Source organism: Ptychodera flava, chromosome 14 (assembly GCF_041260155.1).
Source record: "Ptychodera flava strain L36383 chromosome 14, AS_Pfla_20210202, whole genome shotgun sequence".
NCBI classification, from domain to species: Eukaryota; Metazoa; Hemichordata; class Enteropneusta; family Ptychoderidae; genus Ptychodera; species Ptychodera flava.
Window position 1 is genome coordinate 30,057,437 of NC_091941.1, and position 26,242 is coordinate 30,083,678.

Below are 26,242 nucleotides of genomic sequence, written 5' to 3' on the forward strand. Positions count from 1 at the left end.
TTTATTACTCCCACCCAAGGCTGGGCAAGTAATGAAAATTTTGATGCACACTCACACAACACGCGCATAAATGCATGCTGTGAAAATAATAAATGTAACATATCAAGTAAAGCTTTGATTGATTTCTGTTTGTAGCTGCTATAGAATGTAATCTATATAGAAACTACATGTATTATCGGTATCCGTCTGGTGTCTGGCATTACCATCAGTATGGATCGTACATGTATGTACAATGTATGTACATGTCTGTATTTATGTATGTATCATTTGTATGTATGTATGTGAGGATGTCTGTCCATTCAAATATTTGGAGAACTGCAGTACTTACAGATTTTAAATTTGGAGTGTAGATGCACGATATGATTATTGCAAATGGTCTTCTTTTTATTCCCAGGATGAATCTGGAAACGATTTGTTACTTGGTGCGTCATTTCTAGGCATCAGTGTCAAGCATCTCAACGGGCAACCTACGGTTTATTTCAAGTAAGTGGAAACATTAAGGTCTGTATAGTCATGAAGTGAATGCCATGACAACAGACAACTTTGTATTTGGATTTGTGAGGATTTTTCAAATGTGGACTTTCCATATTGCGATTTATATTAATTCGTAACCCTCAGTGTAATATGCTGTTATTCGTAGTCTCCAGCATGATATGTGATATATGCTGAAGCCATGAAAACATTTTAAATATATTTCACTCCTTCCTTTATTGAAAAAAATTGAAATATTGTGTCATGAATCAAATATTTATTATTGAGCCGTATGTTTTCTGTTAGCGTAGATGTGAAATGGATGCCAGCAGTGCTTGAATATATTTTAATTTGTCCCAGGAGTTTTGTAGTATTTTATGTGTAACTACATGCTCAAGTGGGGTTCAGAGTGATTTGTTTTTGCACAATCACTTTACAATCTGAATCAACATCTCCCAGTCAGGCTGTTCTGGTATTCGATTACATGTCTGCGACATTCGATCAAAACAGATTCACCTCAAGCTGAGGGGGGTTGGCATATCTCAGACATGAAAATTCCAATCTTCATAATTTGATATTTATTGACTGCTCAGTCATATTCAATTTGTCCACAACAGATCGAGTCGGTCTGTCATTGCAAAATAAAAAAAAATTCCACTGCATATGTCCTCGTTTCTTCTCAGATGGAATGACATCAGGCAGACCGTTCACAACAAAAGGCTGTTTGGCATTGAGAGTGTGCGTACCCAGGATACCATACAGTTTCAGATGGAGGACGCAGAAACTGCCAAATATGTGTGCCGCATGTTCATCACCAAACACAAATTCTACAAGCTTAGCATGGCCGCAATGCAGTAAGTGACTCCATATCAGCCAGAGACACAACCAAATACTTTTTACACCGCAGAATTTTTATTTGTTCTCTTTGTTCAAAGGAGATTGGAAGAAATCATCAGGTTTGTTTGATAAGGACAGTATGCTCCTTGAAAGTCCTTGAATTTTAAAGCCTTCTGGAAAGTCCTGGAAATTGATAATCCACCTAAAATTTTCAAAAATGACAAGTGATCAGTCATGATATAGTAAATATAATATGTAAAACGCTGTGTAAAAATGGTATTGTTTAAAAAAGGATATCTGAAAAATGGTATTTTGGACCATAAAAAGTCCTTGAAAATTGCTGAAAAAGTCCTTGAAAGCCCTGGAATGTTAGGTGACTTTGAGTATATGGGTCCTTGAGGTTTAATTTGCATGTTTGATATTTGATGTCAGTGTTAATTCATTGAACCCTTCATTTTTAACCCCTGTGTGTCAGAGGCGTGAAAGTCTTACTTTGATTACTCTTTTGTTTAGCCTTACCGATATCGTGATGTTGGTCAGATGAGGAACACAGTTGCTTATAAATACCACAAAGTAGGGTTGATAGCTCTAAAATACATTGTTTTTATGAATTCCTATCAATACCCATACAGCTATATTTTCTTTACCTAAATTACCCATCTCTTGACAGACTTGTAAAGGTCAAAGGATTATGTGGTCACTTTGATACATTGTTTCAAAGACATGACAAGTATTAAATTTGCGTCAATCAAAATCTCTATTCCTTAAACTATTGTAATAGGAGAGAGTAAATGAGTTGACTTCACTTCAAAGGAGTTTCTCCTCAATGGCTTTGGATTTGCATAGAAAATTTCTCTTGACAATTTTTTCCTCACACCTCTTTAGTTTCAGTGAACATAATTACATTCACCTAGAGTGCAGCTGACACATCAATAAATATAGTCTGGGTGAATGGATAGGAAATCCTAAAAACTTTTGAATGGCAGTTGCAATGGATGCATGGCTTGGAATCTTTGTGTTTGAAGACATGAACAAGGATTTTATCGAAGGTCAAAGAAGACAAAATCTCACAAATCCATCTGCCAATGTTGCAATGTGATTGAATCTAAAGTACACCAGTGTGAAATCTATTTTCACTTTTTTTTTCCCAATAAATTTCCAGAGGTGGGAAGGAGGCATCACTTGATGGAGGTCGTCTCATTCCCAAGAATTTTCAAATTCCACTTCAGAGGAAACCCACTCTGACCAGGAGATCTGCTGAAAAGGCACAATATAACATTAATGCGTTTACCAATGCTAGAGCCAACAGTCTGCAAGGTAGGCGAACACTGCTGCATGTCACCAGCATTGTGATTGGCTCTCCCCCCCTGCATTTGGTTTGTTGAATGTTGTTTCTAAAGCATGAAAACACAATGCTTTACAGTCAATACATATGAATTCAACTTGTGTGGGCACATGTCGGATTTCAACAAGTATTGTTTTCAATGAGAATTTTACTGTACTGCTGAGCATGTCATTTTATGTAAGGTATTCTGAAGTCTCTTGCCTCTGTCTTATATTTAATTAAACTACTCACTTTTCTGAAATCAATAGTGCCAGATTGTTTATCTTTTTGATACAGTATATTTTAGTTGCAATGTTTTTGCTGTATCCAAATAAACATGGTGATCATACTAAAAGCAATATGTGGATACTTCTTTTGATTTGGCAGTGCAGTGACAGATGTTCAATTTTTTTCTTTTGTTTCCGCTCCCAGAGAGAATAACAGTGCAGCCTGAGGAGGGTCACTTCACTCAGTCACAACTCAGTCTTGATGGCCCGACCATAGAACATGCCTACAGCAACGGCGGGCTGGCTGTCGTGGATGGTGGCAGCAGTGTGTACAGTGCACCGAGTACAACGTCTCTCAACCAGGGCCTCTATATGCATGCATCACCGGCATCTTCCAATCCGAGTATTTCAAGCAGCGAGCCTACCAAACAGGAGCTGTTGACTACCCTTCCTCAGTATCGGCCATCGCCGGACTACAACGAAGCGCTAGTGCGTGTTCACAACCGACTGAACACAATTGGCGATCAGAGTCAGAGCCTGAGTAACCTGGGAAGAGCCCATGCATATCAGCAACCTGAGACCATGGTGTACAGTCAGCCTGAAATCAGACAGCCCAACCAGTACAATAGTCTAAACCCATATGGAACCCACTTGAATCTGAACCTCGGCTCTCCAACGTATAGTTACGTGGACGCCTCATCAGAATCCCTGCCATACGTGCCTGCTATGTCACTGCGAAGTAACCCGGGTATGACCCACACGTACAGCACCCCTGAGTTGACATCTCAGCACATGCCAACCACACAGGAATACATAAACTCAAAACTACTGCTGGATCATTACAAACCGCCGCCGGCGTATCCCAGGAACAGCACCAGCACGCCGGATCTGCCGAGGCAATCACTGCAGTATCAGAACATCAGCAGCAGCAGCCCGGACTTGATGAGCAGGCGGCTGCTGGGTCAGATCCCGACACTTCAAGAACCAGTGCCAATGCAGAGCACGTCCATGACAATCAATGTGAACTCAGCATCGGGAAGTGTAAGTACCTCCCAACACTCGATACCACTGGCAGCAATTCAGACCATGAATTTGAACACAGAGCAGTATTTGGAAACTTTGTCACAAGTTTCTCCTGCGGAGCACACAATTCACATTAGCAGGGATGTACAGACTGATATAACGCATGAGGATATCATAGATGATGATACATTTGAAGAAGGACAATTGACAGCGCATTCGTCAGAGACAGCGGCTTCTTCGCCAACTGAAATGAGAGAAAATTCACCAAAGGTGCCTATTTATAATATTGAAAATAGCAATAGCACTGCTTTTATTGGTTTGACTGCTGACCTGCAAGCAGAGAGCCCCGACGTTGCATCTGATACGGAGACGTCACATGCCAGTCAAGCAGGTTCAGCGGCCGTAACATTACAGGACTCTGTGTCAACAGAGCAGTCACATACTGTACCTCAGCACATTGAGGCTGATGTCAAAATTGTCAAAGATATACCGACAGTAAACATTGAGGATGATCCTAAAACTCCTGGATACGTACAAATTATTGCCGCCTCAGGTGACAGTGCAGTTGATGTGGACAGCGCCCTCGACAGGAGGAAGGTGGCAGAGTCATCAATAACCATGGGAAAAACTGTTGCCCTTGAGCCACAGGAAAGCGATGCGGAAGCGACAGTGGTCGCGGACAGGGGAGACAAAGTTCAACTCCAGCAAAGGATCAGTGATGATTCAGTTATCACTCCAGGAACGAGTGGATACAGCACGTCCAATGATTCTGATCTGGAAGAACCCTTGAGACTTCCAAAGGCGGATAAACTGAAAGGTGTTCATATAGGACCGTTGAAACTTGCTGCAATGAATGGATTGACTCTGTCCAGACTGGTAGAAATAAAGGATTCAGATGAAGATGACTCGCCAGCACCCAAAGATGGAAGGGTAAGTACATAAACGGTTCTTCAAGTCATTTCATTGCAAAAGATACAGCATGTTAGGTCATCCCTTCATGTCACTTTTGACTGACTCTTCACTTTTTGGACAGGATACATTGTTTTATTGCTCTGTTCCTTTAACTCGTATGGATCAATACCATTCTAGATCTGCCATCAACAATGCAGCTAGCATAAATAACCAGAGTACTCACAGCCTCCAGACACTACCAGGTCTTTCAGTTCCTTGGTGAATATATCAGATATGCTAAGAACAATTTTTTTTCAACCAAAACAGTGTATATCTTAGGATTTAAATTTCTTGCATGAATCCTACATGAAAGAGATAAATCAGTGCCTTTTCCCCTGCAGTGTGGGTACAGCAAAGCAGTCAGTTTTATTGGTTTTTACCAAGGAATTCTGTTCAATTACCCTTGCCAATTACCAATGATGCTCAGGCTGGTATCTCTTGAATCAAAGGGTAGGAGAAATCTGGCATGATACAAATCAGTTCACTTCCTACTGCAGAAGGGATGAATAAAAACCAGGTTGTCTCGGTTATATTTTTGCTGGTAGTGGTAGATTGCTGTCCTTTTAGTTTCCAGAGGCAAGGGAACCATTTGATAAAAAATGAATCAGACTGAGTAGTATAATTGCTTGAATACTGGCGCCAAAGAATCACCAAATTCCGAGTTTTATATTCCTTGACCCTTGAAATTGCAGACAGGAAGAGCACAACTACCTGAAAACCCATTTCCAATTTTAACAGGGATACAGTATGCAGTGGTCAACGTGAAATTTATTTTTTTGCTGATAAAAAAATGCAGAATTAAAAATGCACAAAATCATTTCCAGTTTTGAGTAGGATGTGATCCTCTTTATTCAATAATGAAATATTTTTAGCTCTATAAATTGCCAAAGTATGGTAAATAAGCAATAAATCTGTGTCATGTATGTTGTGGCATCTATCTCAGAATTAAAACTCTTCTTCTCCGGGTTGCAGTGGAAGGTCCTGGAGCAGAAGCTGGCTGACGGTCTAGTGTTCACAGAATATGAACAGATACCAAAGAAGAAACCCAACGCTGTCTACTCTACAGCACAGAAACCTGAAAACTCTGCCAAGAACAGGTTCCAAGATGTACTGCCATATGAGGTGAGTTAATCACCTTTGATTTACAGTTCCGTATTACCTCGTATTACTTTGAAATGCTCTGCTGATCTCATTTTTAAATGTGTTAACCCTTTGAGTGCCAAAGTCAGTTTTTGTCACCTTTATAAAATATAAACCTGGACATGCAATTTTTTTTTCAAATCCAGACAATTTTTGCAGACTTCCACAAAAATTGTGCTCAAAAGCCGTAGCCATTTAAGAGTTTCGTCCATTCAGTCCAAAATCATCAAAAGAATTGCTAAAAAATTCATATAAATCGGTAAAATGTTGCACTAAAATTGTGGAGGGAAAAATTACAGCACTCAAAGGACTAATGATAATGATTAATGTTGTAGAAATGGTATTCAGGATTTTCTGTCATCTGTTGGAAGGAAAGGAAGTCAATCTTCTCTACACTTGTGACTTGATTATTTTTCAGTATAACTGTTCATGCAATACATTTGTTGAAATGTGTATGTAAGCAATTCCTCGCATATGCAAAAACCAAAAGAGAGACAATGACAGATACATTCTAACGTACATATATGCAAAAGATTGTATGTGATCTTAAATATCAGTTTGTCCTGTAACTGACAAGATTCCTTTGTTCTTGAGTCAATAATGGCATCACTTCAAAATTTTGTGAGTCTGCTGTACATGAACACTCTAAATGAGTGAAATTTTCTGTTGCTCAAAGGGAAGTGTGTTTCTGAGTGTTTCATTTTATAGGCTGCAATAGCACACTGATCTTACTGTAATTGTTTTGATCATTTTGCCTCATTTGATTTCTGCCGAGTTCGTGTTGACCTTTCACCCCTCAAGGCCAATTGCAAATGTTCAGGCACTTTGAACTTAATCATATTTAGTGATACTTAGTGGTAATTTACATGCTGGAGTTTCCAGCATAGTGAAAGTCCTTGACATTTAATAGGATACTTCAGAGTACAGTATTTGAGATAAAATGTCTGTTGAGTGTGATGTTATGACCTTTCCAGTAAGTGCTTGTGTTGAAGGAAAACAAGGGTTTAAAAAAAAGCGGGTCAAAAACGTGAAAAGTAGGTCACCAGCTTGAAAACTTTGTCAGCCAGTGTAAGCAAACACATGGAACTGATATGTACCATACATTGTGTTCTTGTTGTTTTGCATTTTCAGGACACACGGGTGAAGCTAGCGCGTGACAAGAGGAATCCCAGTGGCTACATCAACGCATCCCTGATCAAAGTGACGGTAGCTAGTGAGGAACTGCATTACATCGCTGCCCAGGGTCCACTACATGAGACTGTCATCGATTGGTGGAACATGATCTGGGAACAGGGGGTCCAGGTCATCGTCATGCTGACTGCTGAACAAGAGAATGGTAAACAGAAGAGCTTCCGATACTGGCCACAGTTCAGCTCCAGCAAAAATACTCTTGACATTGGACCAGTAAGTGTAGAACCATTTTCTTTTGAAAATATACTTGAGTCCATTGTCAAAGTCAATGAGTCATTTTGCACTACTCTGTACATATATCAAGTCATGCATACTATGAAATACAATCATGCATGATGATTATCATTTATCAAAATGTCATTAAGCTGTAAACAAAGTAGTGCAGTCTCCAAGTGGGGTCATGGAAAAACTAAATATTAAAAGGATAACAAGTGGGAAACATTTTTAGTTGCGCATTGAAATTCACATGTCTTGTGTCATGTTCTTCTCACAGTTCAAACTGACCGCTCAGTTCAGCAATGACTCTGGTGTGTACGTGACCAGTGGTGTTACACTGAGACACAAATCGTCAGGAGAACAGCGTACAGTATGGCATTTACAGTTCACCAATTGGCCGCATCAAGGCTGTCCAGATGATGTCAGTGGATTCTTAGGTAGGTTGCAATAGTCATGTACTTTCACCCTTACAAGACCCTACTACCCCTCCCCCCCACCAACCACCGAGGATGTCCTGATGATGTCAGTGGATTCTTAGATAGTTGCAATAGTTGTGTACTTTCACCACAAGACCCTACCCCCCTCCCCCCCAAAGCAGACAAAACCAAAACAAAACCAGAAACTAGTTTTATATTTCAGACTCTGGTTTTGATTGAAAGGGATGAAATTAGGAATGTAAGCATGTGGGAGAAAATTTCAAATTTCAGAATTTCATATTTATAGCTGATTTACTAAAGTGGATAATGACAAGGGAAGTTGGGGAGAAATGTTAAATATTTAAAATAAAATAAGGAGATCAATTGCTGTCACTGTAACATTTGCCGTGTCTTGTTCACTTGTCTGTCAAGTGGAAATCATCAACAGAATGGAGTCATCATGAATTTTACCGAGGCATTAATTTGTCTTCATGATTTCTGATGTAGCTTTCCTAGAGGAGATCCAGTCAGTTTGTCGCCATGCCAACAGCATGGTGGATGGAGACGTATCGCCACCAGTGCTGGTACACTGCAGTGCTGGCGTTGGAAGGACAGGTGTCGTCATTCTGGCAGACACCATGATTGCCTGTCTGGAATACAATGAAGTAAGTTTGTGTTTCTCCTGATGCTGTATTACATGTTTCATTGTCCACATGTGTAATGTGTGTATGTAGGTCTGTGTGCACATTTGTGTGGATATTTAAATAAGGAGAGCCTTCAGTTTCCAGTGTAAAGCAGGCACAAGGTAATCTGAACTGTAAAACAGTTGATAGTCGTGCCAGCAGCTTACTGACTACACATGTGCAGGTTCATAATATACTATGCAAGCAACCGTAAGTGTACCCAACTAAATTCATGGGTGCAGCCGTGTTTTTTTGAGCACTTGTAAGTGCCAAATATTTTAACACTCCACTAATAAAATATATCACAGCCATTAGCAAGTTAATATTATTCTCCATCATGTCATTGACACAAGATATCGTTATTGTCACTCTTTATAAATATAAAGAGAGAGAAACTGTTCTGCGTATAAACTAGGACAAAGGCTAAGAATGCTCGGAATTAATATTAGAGCGCCCTCTGTGTCAAAAAATGTCAGTTTTTAGTCGGAACACTAGTTTTCAGTTTGAAAGTCTGGCAGTACAGTTTCTATTGCAACTATAATTATTGCATAATACCTCCTCGTGAAACACTTTCGGTTGTTACCATGGTAAAAATTATGAATTTATGTCCAACTTTCTGACAAATATAAACAGAAAATCTATACCTGCCTGATAGCGTGTGTGAACTGTTTTCACCAGAGAGTAAACTGGGTGTTTGAATCTATTGTTGACGCAATGTGCAGTGGTCCTTCTAATGTATAAAGCAAGTAACAATTAATTCTCTGTTATTCTTTCTTATCACTAATCATGAATCAATACTATTATTGACCATGTAAACATTGACTTTGCATCTTCACAAGGAAATAATATTTCTTTAATCTTAACCTCTGGCGCAGCTCCAAGGGCTTAGCCCTATATATAATTATTAGTGAAAAATGGCAAGATGGTGTGTCTGTATGAAAAGCTGAAAACATGATTGGGACAGGTTATCTCTCACTAAAGCAGATCTTAGATGTATTTCTTTTGAAATGCATCTGGTATTTTTTTATCAGTGACAAGTGTCATCAAAACCTAAGATGTGAGCCTCATGACAAAAGTGAAGTCAATACCGGTACATATCATGCTTAGTATTGCACAGACACTGGTCAACATAGCTACATGTATGTCTGCAATTATTAGCAGCCAAAGCCTGCATGGAAATCTTACACCTTTTCTGCTCTATTGTTATTTCACAGGATATTGCCGTCCCGAAGATGCTGTCGATCTTACGAAAGCAGCGCATGTTGATGGTGCAGACAGTGGGTCAATACATCTTTGTCTACAGGACGCTTATTCAGTTCTTGAAGAATTCACGACTAATATAAACTAGGTAAACAAAGTCAAATGGGAGAGATGCTGGAGGCTTGTGCACACCTCCCTTGGCCAGGTATGCAGGTCCAGCTTCTGTATTTAAACCAATGTAGCCATACCAAAGTCTTGGAGGAAGACGGTAACAGGTTTGTAATAGAAGATGGGCGTGACTACTGCAGTTGACCATGATGGCAAAAACAGAAGGAAGATGTTTACATAGACTCTCATCTGACGTTGTCGTGTTTGTCAAGAACAAGTAGGCCAGAGGAGCATCTGAAGCGTTCAGGGCTGTAAGCAATATTGAATCGGCGGGGAAAAATGAGTAAAATGGAAATGTGAAAGTTCAGAGTCAAATCTTTTATTATCGGAGCAACACTGGCCAAGAAGAAAAGGAATCGTGGTTTTGCTGAAAGCAAACAGATGTTACAAAATCTGAGACTTGCCGTCCACCAGTTAGTGAATTCCGTCAGTCATTCCATTCAATGGTGGTGTCCCCATGATTCATACTGATTGCAGATGTTGTGTCATCGAGTATTGTATTTTATTTGAACAGCATTTGATTTGTATATAGGGATCATTTGCAAGGTCCATCAAACATGTGGCAAGTCATGCCTGATTGTCATGAATACAAGAAAAAAACCAAATTACTGTATTTGTTTAGCACTATAGCTTGTAATATGTGGTTTGTAGTTTGTCAAGCAGCAATATCCTATTAAGCAAATAGCATGTAAAATAATTAGGTGTAAATTTTTAGGGAATATTTTTGGGGTTTTTGCCCTATTCTTCTTTAAATTTTATATGCAAATTAAATATACAAAGTGGGTAATAATTATTTTTCTACACAACCCACCTGGTAAGAAACTCAATTTACAGTTTTAGTAGGAGAGAGAGAATGAATTACAATATAATATTCTTGTTGCTGTCTTTTCATTTTGCAAACATCCATTTTTCTGCACTCAGGTAAACTGTTCAGATTTGGTGTTTGGGTGCTACGAGTGTAAATTTGAAATTTTTTGAAAATTGATGAAAAAAAAGAATAAAAATTAAATGTGTGGTCATTTTATCATGCAAGACTTGTCAATGTCACACATACAATGTAGCAATCATGTACAAAATTGTCTGCTGGTCAGATAAGATATGAGTCAGGGTATATCATCCGTTTTAAATTGGGGAAAAGGGGAGAAAAAGGGAATGTTGAATGATGATAATTTCAGCATTTATTTTTTCACAGAATTTCTATACAATGATCTGTTACATTGTGAACAGATATGACTTGCAACTCCACTTCCTGAAAGTTGGTGAGAGGGGAAGAAATGGGCTTTCAATCTTGTCGTCTGGGGGGGGGGGCATTGTAAGAGAGGCCTTTAAGTAAGAACTGAACCCCCTAGGATAGTGTTAAATGGTACTGAAGTGTATTGTTGGCCCACAGTTCTTCTGTCTCGCTGATTTATCAACTCAATGGCTAGTATGTTTGCAGTCGCGTGCATTTCACAGTTTTGGCTGTCATGAAAGATACATGGAGTGCGATGAACACAAATTGTATTTGACATTCATCTTACCAGTATATTGTGAAACTGACTCCTTTTGTGAAGCTTGAAATCAACGTACATCATTCAGTGGGACTGATAATAAGCATCATATTCTATCATATTGCATAGAGTTCATGCACACTTTTGGGTGTGAATGTTTGTGCTTCATTGCTCGGTATGCACCACTAAACCTACAAACTTTTGCTTGGCAAAACAGTCTGAAGTACCAGCAGACATCCAACATTTACAAGTCTAATGTGTTGAGCCATTGCAATGAAGTCGTATGTTTTTACGTTACACAGCATTATCGTGATTTGTTCATTTTATTGGAAATGTTACATCAAATCAGTTTTCATTTGGTTTTTTGACAATGTGTGCTTGATGTAGTTGAATGATGGTAGTTGAGACCAAAAAGCAAAACAGGAAAAAATTATACCCCATGTAACCTGTTCACTATGATATATTTACAGAATGTGGCTGTTTTCATTCAGAGAAAAAGATATGCCAAGAAGATCTGATTCAGACATTGCAGAAATGTGAAGGCATGGTTACACTTTTGAGTGTGCATGTCCGAGCTTAGCAGTAGTGATGATTCCTTTTTGTGTATCAGCCAAAGAAACACAGCTATTGATCTGTGTGTGTTAGTTTATTCCAGACTTGGCATCTCGGTCAGTGAGTTGTTGTGAAAATGCACTGGGGAATCATCTTTTACAAGGCTTTAAAACACAGAGATGAGATGAATCCACAAACTTTTCTATTTTACTGATAAATCATTTTATATTAGAGTATTTAAGGTAGTGTGCGCCTTCAAACTGAAAATTGCTAAGCTGTAGCTCAAACTTACCTCAAAGAAACCTACGTCCAGTCTCATTCAAAATCAATAATAACATCATAGGTCACTTTGCAAATTTTGATACTAAAGAAAACAAATGTAGGCAGCATCTATACCTAAGGCCTATTCTTACCTACCATGGTTAGAATGTGACATTCCAATGTAGAAAGTGGTATCGACGTGATTTGACTCTTGTTCTTTGTACTGTAGGATCGGTCATTTCAATAGCATACGTGTCATCACTGTCATTACTTTTGTCATAGGGAGAGGCAAGTTCATGATTTCCTCACTGTTTTGTGTTCAAAACTGAAAATTGAAATACAATGTCATGATCATGTCCAAGGGAAACTTCAACAGTACTAAGTTTACCCATTTGAAAATTTTTTACACAAATATCATGTCTTCAATTTTTTTGGTGCTGAAAATGACCAAGGGAAAGAAGTGTACGGTTTGTAATGAACAAAAACACTGAGGAAATAGCCGTTTGTATTGTGTCATGTTGTGGCAGGATTGCACCAATCCTATTTTAAGTGCCATGCGTGCCTCCTAACAAAAGTCAATATTTTGCTATTTTGGTGATCAGATGTATTCTACCAACCTCCATCTTTCCACCCAAGATTTCTCTGAAAGTGGATCCAAAATGGGGTTGTATCATGGCTTCCTGGTGAAAAGATAGGGGTTGGAAAAAACAAAACTATTGATAAAATGTAATGGGTGGATGCTTTACACTTATAATGAACTATTCAGTGTGCCACTGAGTGCCTTAGCAAAAAATTGTCCGCCCAAAATCCTCTAGTGTGTAGGATTATCACTTCAAGTATAGGGATCATCAATTTGTCCCAATTTCTCATTTTATTCCGAAAACAAAAGAAAAACAGAAGAAACTTGTAAGATTAACTGATATTTCATATGGATTTATTATTGATATTTATATAGGTGATTTATATGCAGTAATATTATTTTCTCAAACCATTACTGTCGATTTTTATGTATTTCATCAGCAAAGGCTCTGTAAAAGCAATCAGAAGCTAACAGAAACGATATTTTTACAAGTCAGTATGTTGTGATGCACAGATTAGAGAATTCATACCATGGTATTATTTACCATGAGTCTTTTATTCATGACTATCTCTTTTCTTCCCTCCCTCTGACTTATACCCCTCCACTGTGTATATACTTTCCTCCTAAACACTTTTTAAAAAATTCACACTGTATATCTTAAAGAACAGTTTTGTATGTTCCATATAGTCATTTGGTTTTGTTCCAATCTTTAGAGAGCCCCTGCCCCTATCCATCCTCCCTCCTTTCCAATACCCAACCCCCACACAAAATTAGAGTAAAATCTGATGGCAAAGCTAGTAAAGTACAGTCCTTGACCTATCAAAATTCATTTCGTCATGGTAACAATATGTTACTCAGGGTACACACCTGAGAGGTTTGGGGAGATTTCACAATTGTACAATAGTATTATTTTTTGTGTATTTTCAAATTAAAGGCACTCTCTAGTCTGCCGTTGTAAAGATATTTCTGGTTACTAATATTAATAAAAACCAAAATATGTAACTGTCAAGCGTGTTTATGTTTACAATTTATTATTCAGTCGGTTTACCTGTTTGCTGACAGAAGTACATCTGCTACACTGAGCTGACACTCACACCTTTTATTATTATTGTACTTAGGGCCTCAGCCCAAGTACATTTGTTTTCATTCCGTGGGAAAAAACTCTGTAAGGTATAACCATTTCTGGCTGAGACCAGGGAGGGCAAAATGTCTTGGCTTCATCTTTCTTGGCATAATAAATGACGTAATGATGTTAACTGAATGGAAGTGCTGCTCTCAGCCAGTCTTGAATAAGTGAGATGTGAATATTAATGCTTCTCTATCTGAGTTTTTGCCACAAAATCTTCTGAATATAATCAAAATGTGCATCGAAATGCAACAATTAATGCACCCTCCGTTTGCTAGGCGATGGCACGACCCTTGCTACACCCACTGGACGAGCCAAAGTGGGAGGGGTAATTTCTGTTTGGTCGAACAAGAGGGCTCGAGACCAGAATTTAATATTTAAACTTTAAACATGTTTAATCGCTGACAAGACGTGGACTAGTGTTAATCATAGTAAAAGTGTGAAAAGGAAAGGTTTTATATCCCGGACACAATGAAAAACATTACGACTGGAAACTGTACCCCCAGTTGAGAATAGTAATGCCCACAGCGATGGAGAACACTTATCCTAGAGCTGAGAAAACCAGACCATCATTTCGAAATAGAGCTGCAGATTCGAGAAGCTCGTTCAAAATAGCTAGGTACACCCCAGGTGTACCCCAGGGCAAATTTCGCCTCCATATAGAAATCGTACGTTTGTTTTTCCAGGAGAACACACCATTTGACACAAAATTTGCATGTAAAGGGGTCGCCAGCAAGCACGTGGTCAAATCTGGCATAAGAAACAATATGAAATGTTGGGTAAAGCCAGTCCAAAATAAACTGATTTGAACTTTTGTGTTTTGTAATTTATACCACTGCAGTAACATTACCTTATTTTGACAACATCACACAATGTAATACGTTTTGAAACTGAATACTCCGACGTATTCTGTGTCTCCTTTGCTAAAAAATACGGTATGCTGATTACCATGTAAGGAGATGATGACGTCAAGACAGCTTTGTAGTGCGTTTGGTCCTGGATGGTGCACGAAGTTTTGTCAAGGTAGCTTGTGTATTTATTTCCTAAATGGGAGAGATTAATGTCGATCTAAACGAAGGCCGAAGAATGTTGTGATACTCTAAGCGAGCTAAACTCTAACGCGAATGGTTGGACAATTTGGAGGATGTCTAGAATGATCTCGTCTCATTAAGACTATTTGGCGGTCAGTATTGAATTTCAACTGCGTCACAAGTTTGCGAAATGAGTATTCCGTCGAACGGTCAACGAACGATATTTTAGAAATCTGGAGACATGGCACATCGCATTTTTATTTTAGTATTTTATATTTTACAAAAGATTTAAGAAGCAATGATTTTGTCGAAAATTCTGAAAAAAAATATAGGAAGATTTGATCGCGAACACATTTTCACTTGGGGTCAACTAGCCCTGCGTACGATGCTGTGTGTTCCGCTACAGCTAATCGCCCCGCTCACCACAGCCCTGCAAGTGCAAAGACCCGTACGTAAGGTCGGTGACTTCAAATACAATTTGGGACTTGACGTAAAAAGCCAAATTACTGCCTAAATTCAGCGTTCTTGGGCCCAAGTCGTATCCCAGCCTACCTCAGCTACTTGATCGCTTCCAAAAATGACAGTCTTTTATTCACTTCTCGTAAATAACCGTCGATGTCGGCAACACTCTCGCTAGGCCTGCGTACGACGCTGTGTGTTAGCTGTAGCACATAGCATCGTACGCAGGGCTAGGGGTCAACATGGGGTCGCAGCCATGTTGCCTCAAAACTTATTTCTGTCTGCACTCAAAACTCAAAAATGTCGGATATGAACCTGAAAAATTGATGTAATTTTGTCAAACTTCGGCGAAATTTCAGCCTATAGACAAAATTTCATCTAGGTATTAAAGGTAAATTTACAGAAATTTGATCGACAAATAATCCTGAGCTTGAACGTGACAGCTCGCCTTCTCCGGGAAGTCAAGTATCCAGCTGCCCATACACAGTTGCCCATATGGCCAGGTTTATGAGATTGTTTTCAAGCGACGGCGGCAGACCGTACGGGGCTCTGGATATGAACCTACCGCCGGTGTAGCTGTAATAACTGTTGCGTTGTTTTTAGTGCCCACGGACGAAGTCCTGCGGGAGTTATAGGTTTGGTCATGTCAGTCTGTCCGTCCGTCCGTTCACGCAGATATCTCAGATATGCCCAGGTCAATTTCTTTCAAACTTTGCACAAGAATAGTACCCAACCCCATACAGATGCACGTCGATTTGTTTCACAATGCGATCGAATTTGGCCGTGTTAGAGGACTTTTTAGTTTACACCTCCATAGACTCCCATGTATAAGGCAGTTCTCCATAGACTCCCATGTATAAGGCCAAGAAAAGTAAAAAGTTAGTTTCTCATCGTATTCATATTGCCTAAAGGATGCAGTGACACAGTTTTTTCTCCCCACGGATAAAGTCCAGGGGGCTTATAGATTGGGTCATATCCGTCCGTGAGTCCATCAGTGAGTCCATCGGTTCATGTAGATATCTCAGACATTTTGACAAAATATCATGTGACCTTGGTGACCTTTGACCTCAAATATACATTATTGTCCATAACTCAGTAACCACAAGTGCTAAACCTTTCATATTTGGTATGATGGGACACCTTCTGACGCCACATATTGTACCTCATTAATTATGCGCATATCTAATTGTGAGCGAGCCAATAGAGCTAGAGGTCTGATTTTTGGTATATAGGGATAAGTTAACAATACAATTTGTTTGACAAAACGTCACGTGACCTCAATGACCTTTGACCTCCAATATACATATTTGTCCACAACTCAGTAACCACAAGTGCTACACCCTTCATATTTGGTATGATAGGACACCTTATGACACCATATATTGTACCTCATTAATTATGCGCATATCTTATTTTGAGCGAGCCAATAGAGCTAGAGGTCTGATTTTTGGTGTATAGGAATAACTTAGCAATACAATTATTATGACAAAATGTGACGTGACCTCAATGACCTTTGACCTCAAATATATATATTTGTCCACAACTCAGTAACCACAAGTGCTACATCCTTCATATTTGGTATGATAAGACACCTTATGGCACCACATATTATACCTCATTAATTATGCGCATATCTAATTCTGAGCAAGCCAATAGAGCTGGATGTCCGATTTTTGGTATATAGGGATAACTATAGGGTAGAAATCTAAATATGCCCATCTAAATATTAGACATCTACCATCGAGAACAAAAGAAATTTGCTGTAATTTGAATATTTGAGGAGTTTAAGCAATTTCCACTATAAATAAAGAACCCCTGCCTCAAACTCCACAAAAGTTGCTAGACATATTTTGCCGTTGTCATGCCATTGCTTCGTTTAATAACCAGTTAATCAACTGCCTAATTGACAGGAGGAAATTCAAAACCATATTTGAATAGTAGTATATATTGTGCTCAAAATTACTCTATCACGGCCCAAGTACTCATTGCCTTCAGCAATACTGCCTTGTTATTATTATCTTTATTCCTCGTTGGGAAATTGGATTGCTCGCCACAAAGATAAAACAGAAGCAAGTCACCACAAATGAAAACTACTTAAAAACATAGCACTAAAAATACATAGGCCTACAGTAAGAAAGACAGGTAGACATAAAAGCATGCTCATATATACATCTCTGCATGTTAAGAAGATATGCGAATGGTCATGTGCGTGGTCCTTAGTTTCTATGAAAAAATTCTGAATTATAGACCGAAATTGCTCTCGGAACAAAAGACATTTTGTAACGCTTTGTATTTGTTCGTGGTATTCTCAGTCGTCCACTCCTGTCGATACGTTCATTGTCAAAGTCATTGTACAAGGGATGAGTCGTGTCAGATAATATATGTCTCACTTTATCAGTAAGTCGTCTGATATACAGGTTTTGAATGGATGCCTGGTTTTCCCCTATAATTCTACTTGCTTTCTTAACGATTTTCTCCAACCTGCCCTTGTCATGAACAGAAATCACATCACCCCAGCAGACAATGCCAAAGGAGAGAATACTCAAAACTGAAGCATTGTAAAACATGGAAATGAATTGTGACATAATGTAAAGGTTGAAACATTCTTCCAATGAAATCACTTCTCAAAAGAAGTAGAAAACATTGACTTCGCAAACCCTTGAAATTTCACAAAGGTTCCAGTATGCCCAATCATCATGAGCATGTGTACTACCAACACTTGCTCATATTAATTACCTTACATTTACAAAACCACACTTACAGCTGTTTGCCTGCTTGTTCTTTTTATTTAAAGGAAAGAAAAAGACATTCGCAAATGATTACTCTGACAGTAGATATGCTACCATAACCATGGAGTGTTATGTCTACATAACAGTAAATAAGTAAAGCAGACAAAAAATGTACAAATAATGTTTGAACATAGACCCTCGAGGAAAACGTTTTTCTCGAGGGTCTATGGTTTGAATAACTGTGAAAATAACATAGGTCAATAGCTTAGTTTAGCTGTCAAAATGAATTCAAGGGGCATCCTCTTCCACCAAGTCTAACCAGACCTGAAAATTTACCTAGAAATTCAGTTGCATCATGCTTTTAATGAAGTTTGCTTCCAGGCTGACTACACAACTTTGCTGGGTATGTATTATCTGTTACATAGGTGTATTAAATAGTTAAATAATCTGTTGCAACTTATTCGTTCAGCTGTATCATCAAACTGTCCAACAATCATCAATTTCATCTTCTGATAGCACTTTATGTGAGTTGAATATTAGTGTCTCTCCACAGTCTCCGATTCTCATCATGTCTTTGATATATCTTCTTTGGTATATTGGTAACGAACAACATTCTGGGTCCACCAATTACTCCCTAATAGAGGCCGGCTACAATTCCATCTCCTATTTCCTTGCTTTATACCATTTCAAATAACTGATCTCTTATCACCTACGGAGCTTTGAACTTGATCTTCACTATTCTTTTGGAACGAAACTTGACTATTTCCAGGCTTTGTATTACTTTAGCCATAATTTCATCCAAATCAGCCATCTCTGATGTTTTTCCACCTTTGCTGTTCTCGACACGAGTGGTTGATTTATTAATTTCCATCATCACATTTGCTGATCACTTATTGTTTTGGAGTAATTTTTTTCATTCTCGCGGAGAGAGCATGTCAGCACGACTTTAGGTTGACAAGTAAGCCTGGCATATCATTTCAAAGAACAAAAATAGACACGATATCCAATGCAGGCTATGTGGACAGACCGAGCATATATTTCAGGCGCATGGATGAGAAACTGAAGCACAACATATGAAAAATGCCACCTTATTTTCAAATTGAAACACCGGGTACATGTACAACAACAGCAACAAAAGTGTGAGGTTAAAATATTAATCAAATCAGGGCATTAATGAAATAAAATGTAATGAATTCCTATGTTACGACAATGTAGTGGCCAAAGGGGGGCGCCGAAAATGAAAGACGCTATGAAAACAAGGTGATCAACGAGCGCGCCGTAATTTAAAGATATTATCAAAATTCTGTGCCCAAAGGGAACTCAAGAAATTAAAGATGTTATGAAATGGTGCTCCCTGAGAGCGCGTCGAAAATTGTAAGTAAAGACTTTAAGTAACTTTCTGTGCATTATTTTTTACTCCATATCTGCTGGCAATCTTTTTCATTTGCTCTGTCATCTTTGGCTGTTTTTTTCATTTCAAATGCAACCTCTCTGAATCCCCCCTACGTGCACGAAATCTTCCAAGGCCCCTCAGGATATCAAATGATCCACTCCTTAGTATTAACTTGAAACTTGTCAGTCACCCTTCTCCTCTTACCTCTTCCCATTTCTTTGGATTCATTGTCGTTCATCGTTATTTATTTGTTTTTACGATCAAAAGACATTTCGGGAAAACACAACAAAGATCTTAACATGAGGAGTAACATTTGACTAACTCTTCTTTCATCGATGTTGTTAATGACCCTATCTTAGGATTGGCAGTCAGTATCTTGCGACAACTTCAACAGTAAGTAGGCCTCATTTTACAAACGAAGGCAATGTTACCGGTCATTTTCATTTATAGCGCTTCTGTGATTAACTTTACCATTTTGGATTTCATCGCGAGCAATGTTATTCACCGTGACTAGTGGGTGGTTGTTTTAGCCTAATGCACTCAATGCTGGAAAGCCGTCCCTTGAAAACGTCGGATTTGTATGAATTTACGGAAATACTATTACGTAAAGTTCATGACGAATTGTGGTGCCTGCCAGTCAAGGGGAATATTACTGCTAGTTCGTAGTATTCGCAAAAGATGTATCCAGGCATTTTATAGGTGGAACTATTACATTTCTAGAAATGAAATGTCACAAAGATGTTTAACGCGAAAATGGACCAAATTATGGTAGATCGCATTTGCGTCCCGGGGGGGGGGGGGTAACTCCCATAGATGGCTATACGGGGAGGGTCCGCGCGAAAAGGGTCGTTTTTTGCACTGTTTGGTATCAGAAAGGGTATACTTTTCACGAGGTGTTGGTATGAGAAAGGGTCCGGTTTTAAACACAAACTGACATTTGTTAAAAAATCATGCTGTCAACACTGGAAACCCATGTATCTACATCCCAGATCTACCATCAATATTTCCGATCTGTCGGTTTGACTGTTGGTACCCCTGGTACGCAAGGCGAGTGAATCGTATCTGTATACGTATGGTATTGTATCAGATAGCTGTGGAAACGCAGCTATCTGTTGGCGGGGTAGCCTGAGTTGCTATGCGGGTCAAAGGTCAACCCCGCCACTCACATAGCAACTCACGCTACCCCGCCAAGAGATAGCTGCGTTTCCACAACTAGGTATCAGAAAGGGTAGGTGTTTTTGCTCAAAACTGGTATCACAACAGTTTGGGTTTCCATGTTCGTGCGGAGCCCCCCCCCCCCCAATACTATTAGCCATGGAGTTATAGTTACCCCCCCCCCCTCGGGATTTGCGTGCATCTGTCAGATTAGAAGCAGGCGTACTGCCAATTTACAACAGAAATTAATATTTGCAGCAGTATACTGAGTATGGTACCTATCTGTAGACCGCCATATCGATGACCAGAATAAGCTCGGCTGTTCACAAGTACCAAATCTGTAAGCTTACGGCCAAGTGGGTTGGCTTCAACATAAGTTTAGATACGTTTTCTTTCTTCCATTGAACTTTAGGTTGGACCAGGGATGATTCAGAAAAAGCAATGAAACGAATTGCAAACCAAAAATGCATGATAAGATGTTTAATATATAAAAAAGACAATTTTAGGTAGAAAGGTTTTTATAGTTTGATTAACTTGATCACAGACAAAGAGAAACACAGACGAGAAACGCGGCACGCCGTTTGGTGTCATAGTCGTCTCGATAAACTATGGCCTTTTCATATTAAAATGAGCTTCACAGGTGTTATACTTTTGGCAGATTTCGTGCGTGGTTGATAATTGCAGTAGGACGAGATTTTCCACATATTATATATTCATAAAAATATGAGAAATTTTTAGAATGGTAAAACTCACCTCTCCGAAGCTCGAACCTTTTCCCTTTTTCGCCAGCACGCCAATTCTACACGACAAGAACAACACGAACTTTGCCGAAATTTGCGAAAAATTGGCGAAAATCTGGAAATTACCGAAGGGTGTATGTTCTGCACTTTTCGGAAAACACAATGGAGAGCAACCTGAGGCTCCTGAGGGGATTACGCAACCTCTTCACAACTTGAACATTGCACGCTTCTGGTCTGTTTCTCTGTGTCTGTGATTTGCTTCACTAATTTATCTCTAAATTACCATAAAAAATGAAACATCAGGGGCGATCACAGGCTATTTTGTAAGAAGGTCACTCATGAGCACGACTTTAAATTTAACCACTGCATGACTCGCTATCAGTGAATTACATTTTGATCAATGGGCGTTTTCAGATACTATATATAGTTTGTGAACTGTGATTGGACGAAACCGGAGAATAATCGCCAATGATAATCATCAACGTGCATTCCAAAGGCCCAATCACAGTTGGAGGGACAGTGACTGTGTGTACAATGAAAAATGTCTGTTTACCAACTCCTCGTTGCACGTAGATCTCTCCATAATCTCCCTATACTCGCCGTTCATGCTGCTTCCCTGGATACGTACTGATAGGACACCATTATATGAAGACACCACGCTGACTTTCGCTTCTATAGTTTGGACAGTATTGTGGCATAAAGACTGGCATTTTTTGGTTTCTTGTTTGCGGCATGGACACTGTAAAATGGAGTTCTGTGCCACGCGTATTATCTTGGGAGCTACACACCTGAATCAGTGGAAGTGACATCTCTATTTAGAAACACTATCGCATGGCCGAGATCATGGACATGTACTGATAGGACACCATTATATGACGACACCGCGCTGACTTTCGCTTCCATAGTTTGGACAATATTATTGCATAAAAAACTGGCAATTTTTGATTCCCTGTATGCGGCATGGACGCTGTAAAATGGAGTTCTGTGCCACGCGTAATATCTTGGGAGCTACACACCTGAATCAGTGGAAGTGACATCTCTGTTTCAGAAAAACTATCACATGGCCGAGGGAATGGGTTTTTCACGGAGGCTTCCCGAATCCTAGTAATGTTCAGGTAAGAATTTTCCCAGACGACTAAAACAGTAAACTTCGAAAATTACGATATTCCTTTATTCCTACTTTTTACCACTAGTCCTGAATGGTGTTTTCTCCGTCCACATTGCATAGTTCGCAGTGTGGGCTATGTCACAGTGAAAGCGACTAAACCAATGAGTTGCAATTGATCTCTAGAGGGGTGGACTAAATTCGCATGAAAATGACATTATACTATGAAAACATCCATTTTGCTTATACACCGGTATATACATGGTATCACTGTTCTCGAAGGTGAGTTTTTGTGCCTTCACTGTATATTTCTCCACAGCAATTCTTACCTTTGAAGCAGCAGCTTCAATGTTATCAAAGGTTAAATACAAGGTAGAGGTCGAGGATCTATGGCCTGTATTACTGGCCTGTATACCGGGCCTGGCAGTGCTCTTAACCTGGTGTCAGTGGTGTGTCGTGCTATCAATACGCAGGATATGTTTACTTGATACAAAAATTACATGAAGTTTTCCTAGGTGGTGATAAGTAATTTATCGCGAACTATTTGTAACAATACTGCCATACCCTTGCAAAATATGGAAAACAAGCAGGAAATTAATGCGAGTTTGCCGATGAACGAATTGCATTTATCGTTATGTTGATTATCGTCTTCTCATTCTTTAATTGTAATAGAATGAATAGTTCCGTTTCTAAGGAACATTAACAACAGTAACAACAACAACAACAACAATAATAATAATAATGCCAATAAATACGTAGGACTAAATTAAGATATTTTTCTTTTACTTAACAAATCATTCGTGTCGTTGATATGGACATTTCTCCCCATGGCACACATTTAATGGGGCCATTAGCGCGTATTTTGTGTGCACATCGGCACTCAATGTGATTTTTGCCAACATCAATTAACACCTGCAAAACACTGACAAGAAATAACTTGAACAGATAGTTTATACCAAACAACGCTGTAAAATTTAGATGTTTTCTGCAAGTCTGATAACACGACGATTTTAAAAGATAACTTTCTTAACCGTTTGTTGATATATGTATATCGAGGAATAATGGTAATATTTGTCGTTCGCGGGGGAGTTGAGTAACAGTGTTCAATCTTGCCTTCATAATTTCCAGCTGTTTTGTTACGGAGAGGAAGAAAGAGATAATACTTTTTCAGAAATAAGGTATTCATATACATAATAGACTAACGACTTTTAAGCTTTTATAGCTACTGTTACCTGACCTTGCCTTGTGCTTAACACAGAATGTCTTATGTTGACGCAAAATCTTTACAGGTTCCCAATGAATTTCGACAAAAATACCCTTTGCAAATTGTAATTATTGAAATTAACAACATTTATCAGCTATTGTAAAAATGTTTACGTACTATCCGCAAAAGTACAATACATGGTGTCTCCGTCACTAGGCCGTCAGTCTATCGCTGGGCTTGTTATGAAATAGTTACCAAAACTGCTGAAAGGTCGAGGAAAAATTCTATCAAATGTACATTTGGCTTGGCAAAGTGGCTGGGTAAAAGAAGAATATCTACAGTCAAAATCACGAGGTGTTTATTTGGATCTTCGATCATTTCGAAGAAACTCTTTTTTCGACTTTTTTTGTGATACGAGGTCTCACTGATCATCTAGATACTCTATTGCATTATGTAATTATTTCAATACTATGCCGCTACGTTCACGTGCTGAATCATATCATATTAATTATAACAATGCGACATCTTTAGACAAATCAGGTCGATAATACTTTAGACCGGCAAACTTTGCTGGTCTGAGTGCCTGGAATCTAAAAGTGAGTACACTTATATAATCTAGGTTGTGAGTTGTATTCAAAAACTGTGATGTAATACCAAGACATCCAATTGGACGTGTGTTTCATAGAAATCGGTGCTAAATTTGCATTTTGTGTGAATTTATTGACGATACAACCAAATGCTTCGAAGTGCGAAATGTAAATGTGCATTGTCAATCATTTTTTAACCCGAAGAGTTACTAACGACGCTTGCTCGTCCAGTGAGAACTAGTTATTGTACATTTGTATTTGGGTAGTTGTATTACCATTGTATGGTAAGGAAATTAAGTGTTCACTTCAAAAAGCAGTATCCGTTGTCGGCAGTTAGAAGTGTTACAAATTTATGTTAAATTATCTCCCCATGGAAAATTACAGCAGAATTTGGCAATTCAACTCGATCTGAGCATGTACATGCAGTGCTTTATGTTAACAAACAAACAAACAAACAAATAAACAAAATAAGAATATATTTATAGATAACTAAGCAAATTAATGGTCGTGTGCTCTTTTAATGCGTAAATTTCATGGAAAATGAACGGCAAAGTCATCTAAGACATCGATGTATTCTCTCAAAAATATTTGACTTTTACAAATCTGTCCTGATGGGATGACGTTGGAAAAGGGTTATTGCATTTAAGTTGAGCGTTGTTTACAGCTGACAACACGTTGGTGATTGTTAGAAGGGGGAAGCGCCGCCAGCGACCTAAAATTGAAAGGTGAAATTTCACAATTTTGACTAACTTTAGCTTATTTCTGGGCAAAGTGGGACTGAACATTGTTTGAACATTGACCGGAGGCAATACTAATGCCAAAAAGCTAACTTTAGCGTTTCCGCCCTTTTGCCAATTCGACTTTGACGTTAATGGACATTTTACCCATTTTTGCGTAACGGTCAATATTGGCCGAAACCAGAACGGGAAAGGGGGCTTTGGCACCGAGTGTGATGTAGATAAGATTAAGGGACAACCAAAACATAGTGACTAGAATTTCGGCATGTACCAAGAGCAAAAGTAAATCTCTTTCTGTCGGACACAGAGAGGAAAACACGCATGCAGCATTGTACTATACTTTGATTATCATCTTAGTTTTTCAGTAATCTATCTGTGTGAATATCTTATTTACTTCTCAGATTAAAATGTATATTTTTTCTATTTACCTATTGAAAACAATTTCAGCAAATAGTTTAATATTCATGTATTTCAAGTGCAAACAGATGAAAAAATTATTAAAATCTAACCGTTTTCACGCGCGGTAATTACTGATTTGTAACTCAATGTTAAACGTTCATATGATTTCCTAATGTTGGCTTTTAATGGAAAATGAATAAGGGAAACCATCTCAGCTATGTAACTAAAAGCCCAAGGTCTTACCTTTAAAAGGTCCCCTTTCCATGTGCTGTACTTTTTTTTCTACGCCTATCCTTAATTTTCCAAAAATGGGTCAACTGCTGGAGCAAGGTGAGCTGTGAGAGCAAGGTTATTCTGAAATAAAAAAAATGTAATGGAAAGATTTTTTAATCGAAATTTCAATGCGCGAGCTGAAGGGAAACAAATATTCACACCACTTGATTTCATTGATAGTCATAGAGACTCTGAAACAACATGCATACTATACGCAGATTTTCGGGCGCATGCAACTCCGGTAGTTAAGAATGACAGATCGAACGTCACTGCGAGAACAAACCATGACCGTTGTCGTTAAACAAAAGTTTATCGTGATTAGAATGTTAACTTCATATGTTGCATTCCTGTGTGTGACACTTCTGGGACATCAAATAATTTCAATTTTGTTTGTGTTGAGTCATAGCCCGCAATAATTTACTTTTATTTGTTAAATTGAACGAAAATGAATGAAGGTAAATAATCATAGATGTGTCAATCAATTGCTCACAATCATGATTTTATTTGGGTTTCGAGACCACCGGTCAGAAACCCTGTAGTAATCGTTCTGTTTATTAGGTCTCGAAACCCTCTT

At 38.7% G+C, this 26,242-nt stretch overlaps 1 protein-coding gene across 1 annotated transcript in view; it reads left to right on the plus strand.

The window, feature by feature from the left end:
- LOC139150114 (tyrosine-protein phosphatase non-receptor type 14-like) overlaps positions 1-13,739 on the plus strand; it is a 29,766-nt gene extending 16,027 nt beyond the window's left edge. Inside the window, exons 7-15 of the mRNA XM_070722286.1 lie at positions 395-483; positions 1,155-1,325; positions 2,471-2,625; positions 3,065-4,812; positions 5,806-5,955; positions 7,105-7,377; positions 7,658-7,817; positions 8,304-8,461; positions 9,694-13,739. Of these exons, the coding sequence (XP_070578387.1) occupies positions 395-483; positions 1,155-1,325; positions 2,471-2,625; positions 3,065-4,812; positions 5,806-5,955; positions 7,105-7,377; positions 7,658-7,817; positions 8,304-8,461; positions 9,694-9,822 (3,033 nt within the window). The 3' untranslated portion in view covers positions 9,823-13,739. The remainder of the gene's footprint in view (positions 1-394; positions 484-1,154; positions 1,326-2,470; positions 2,626-3,064; positions 4,813-5,805; positions 5,956-7,104; positions 7,378-7,657; positions 7,818-8,303; positions 8,462-9,693) is intronic.
- Positions 13,740-26,242: the final 12,503 nt, after the last annotated feature.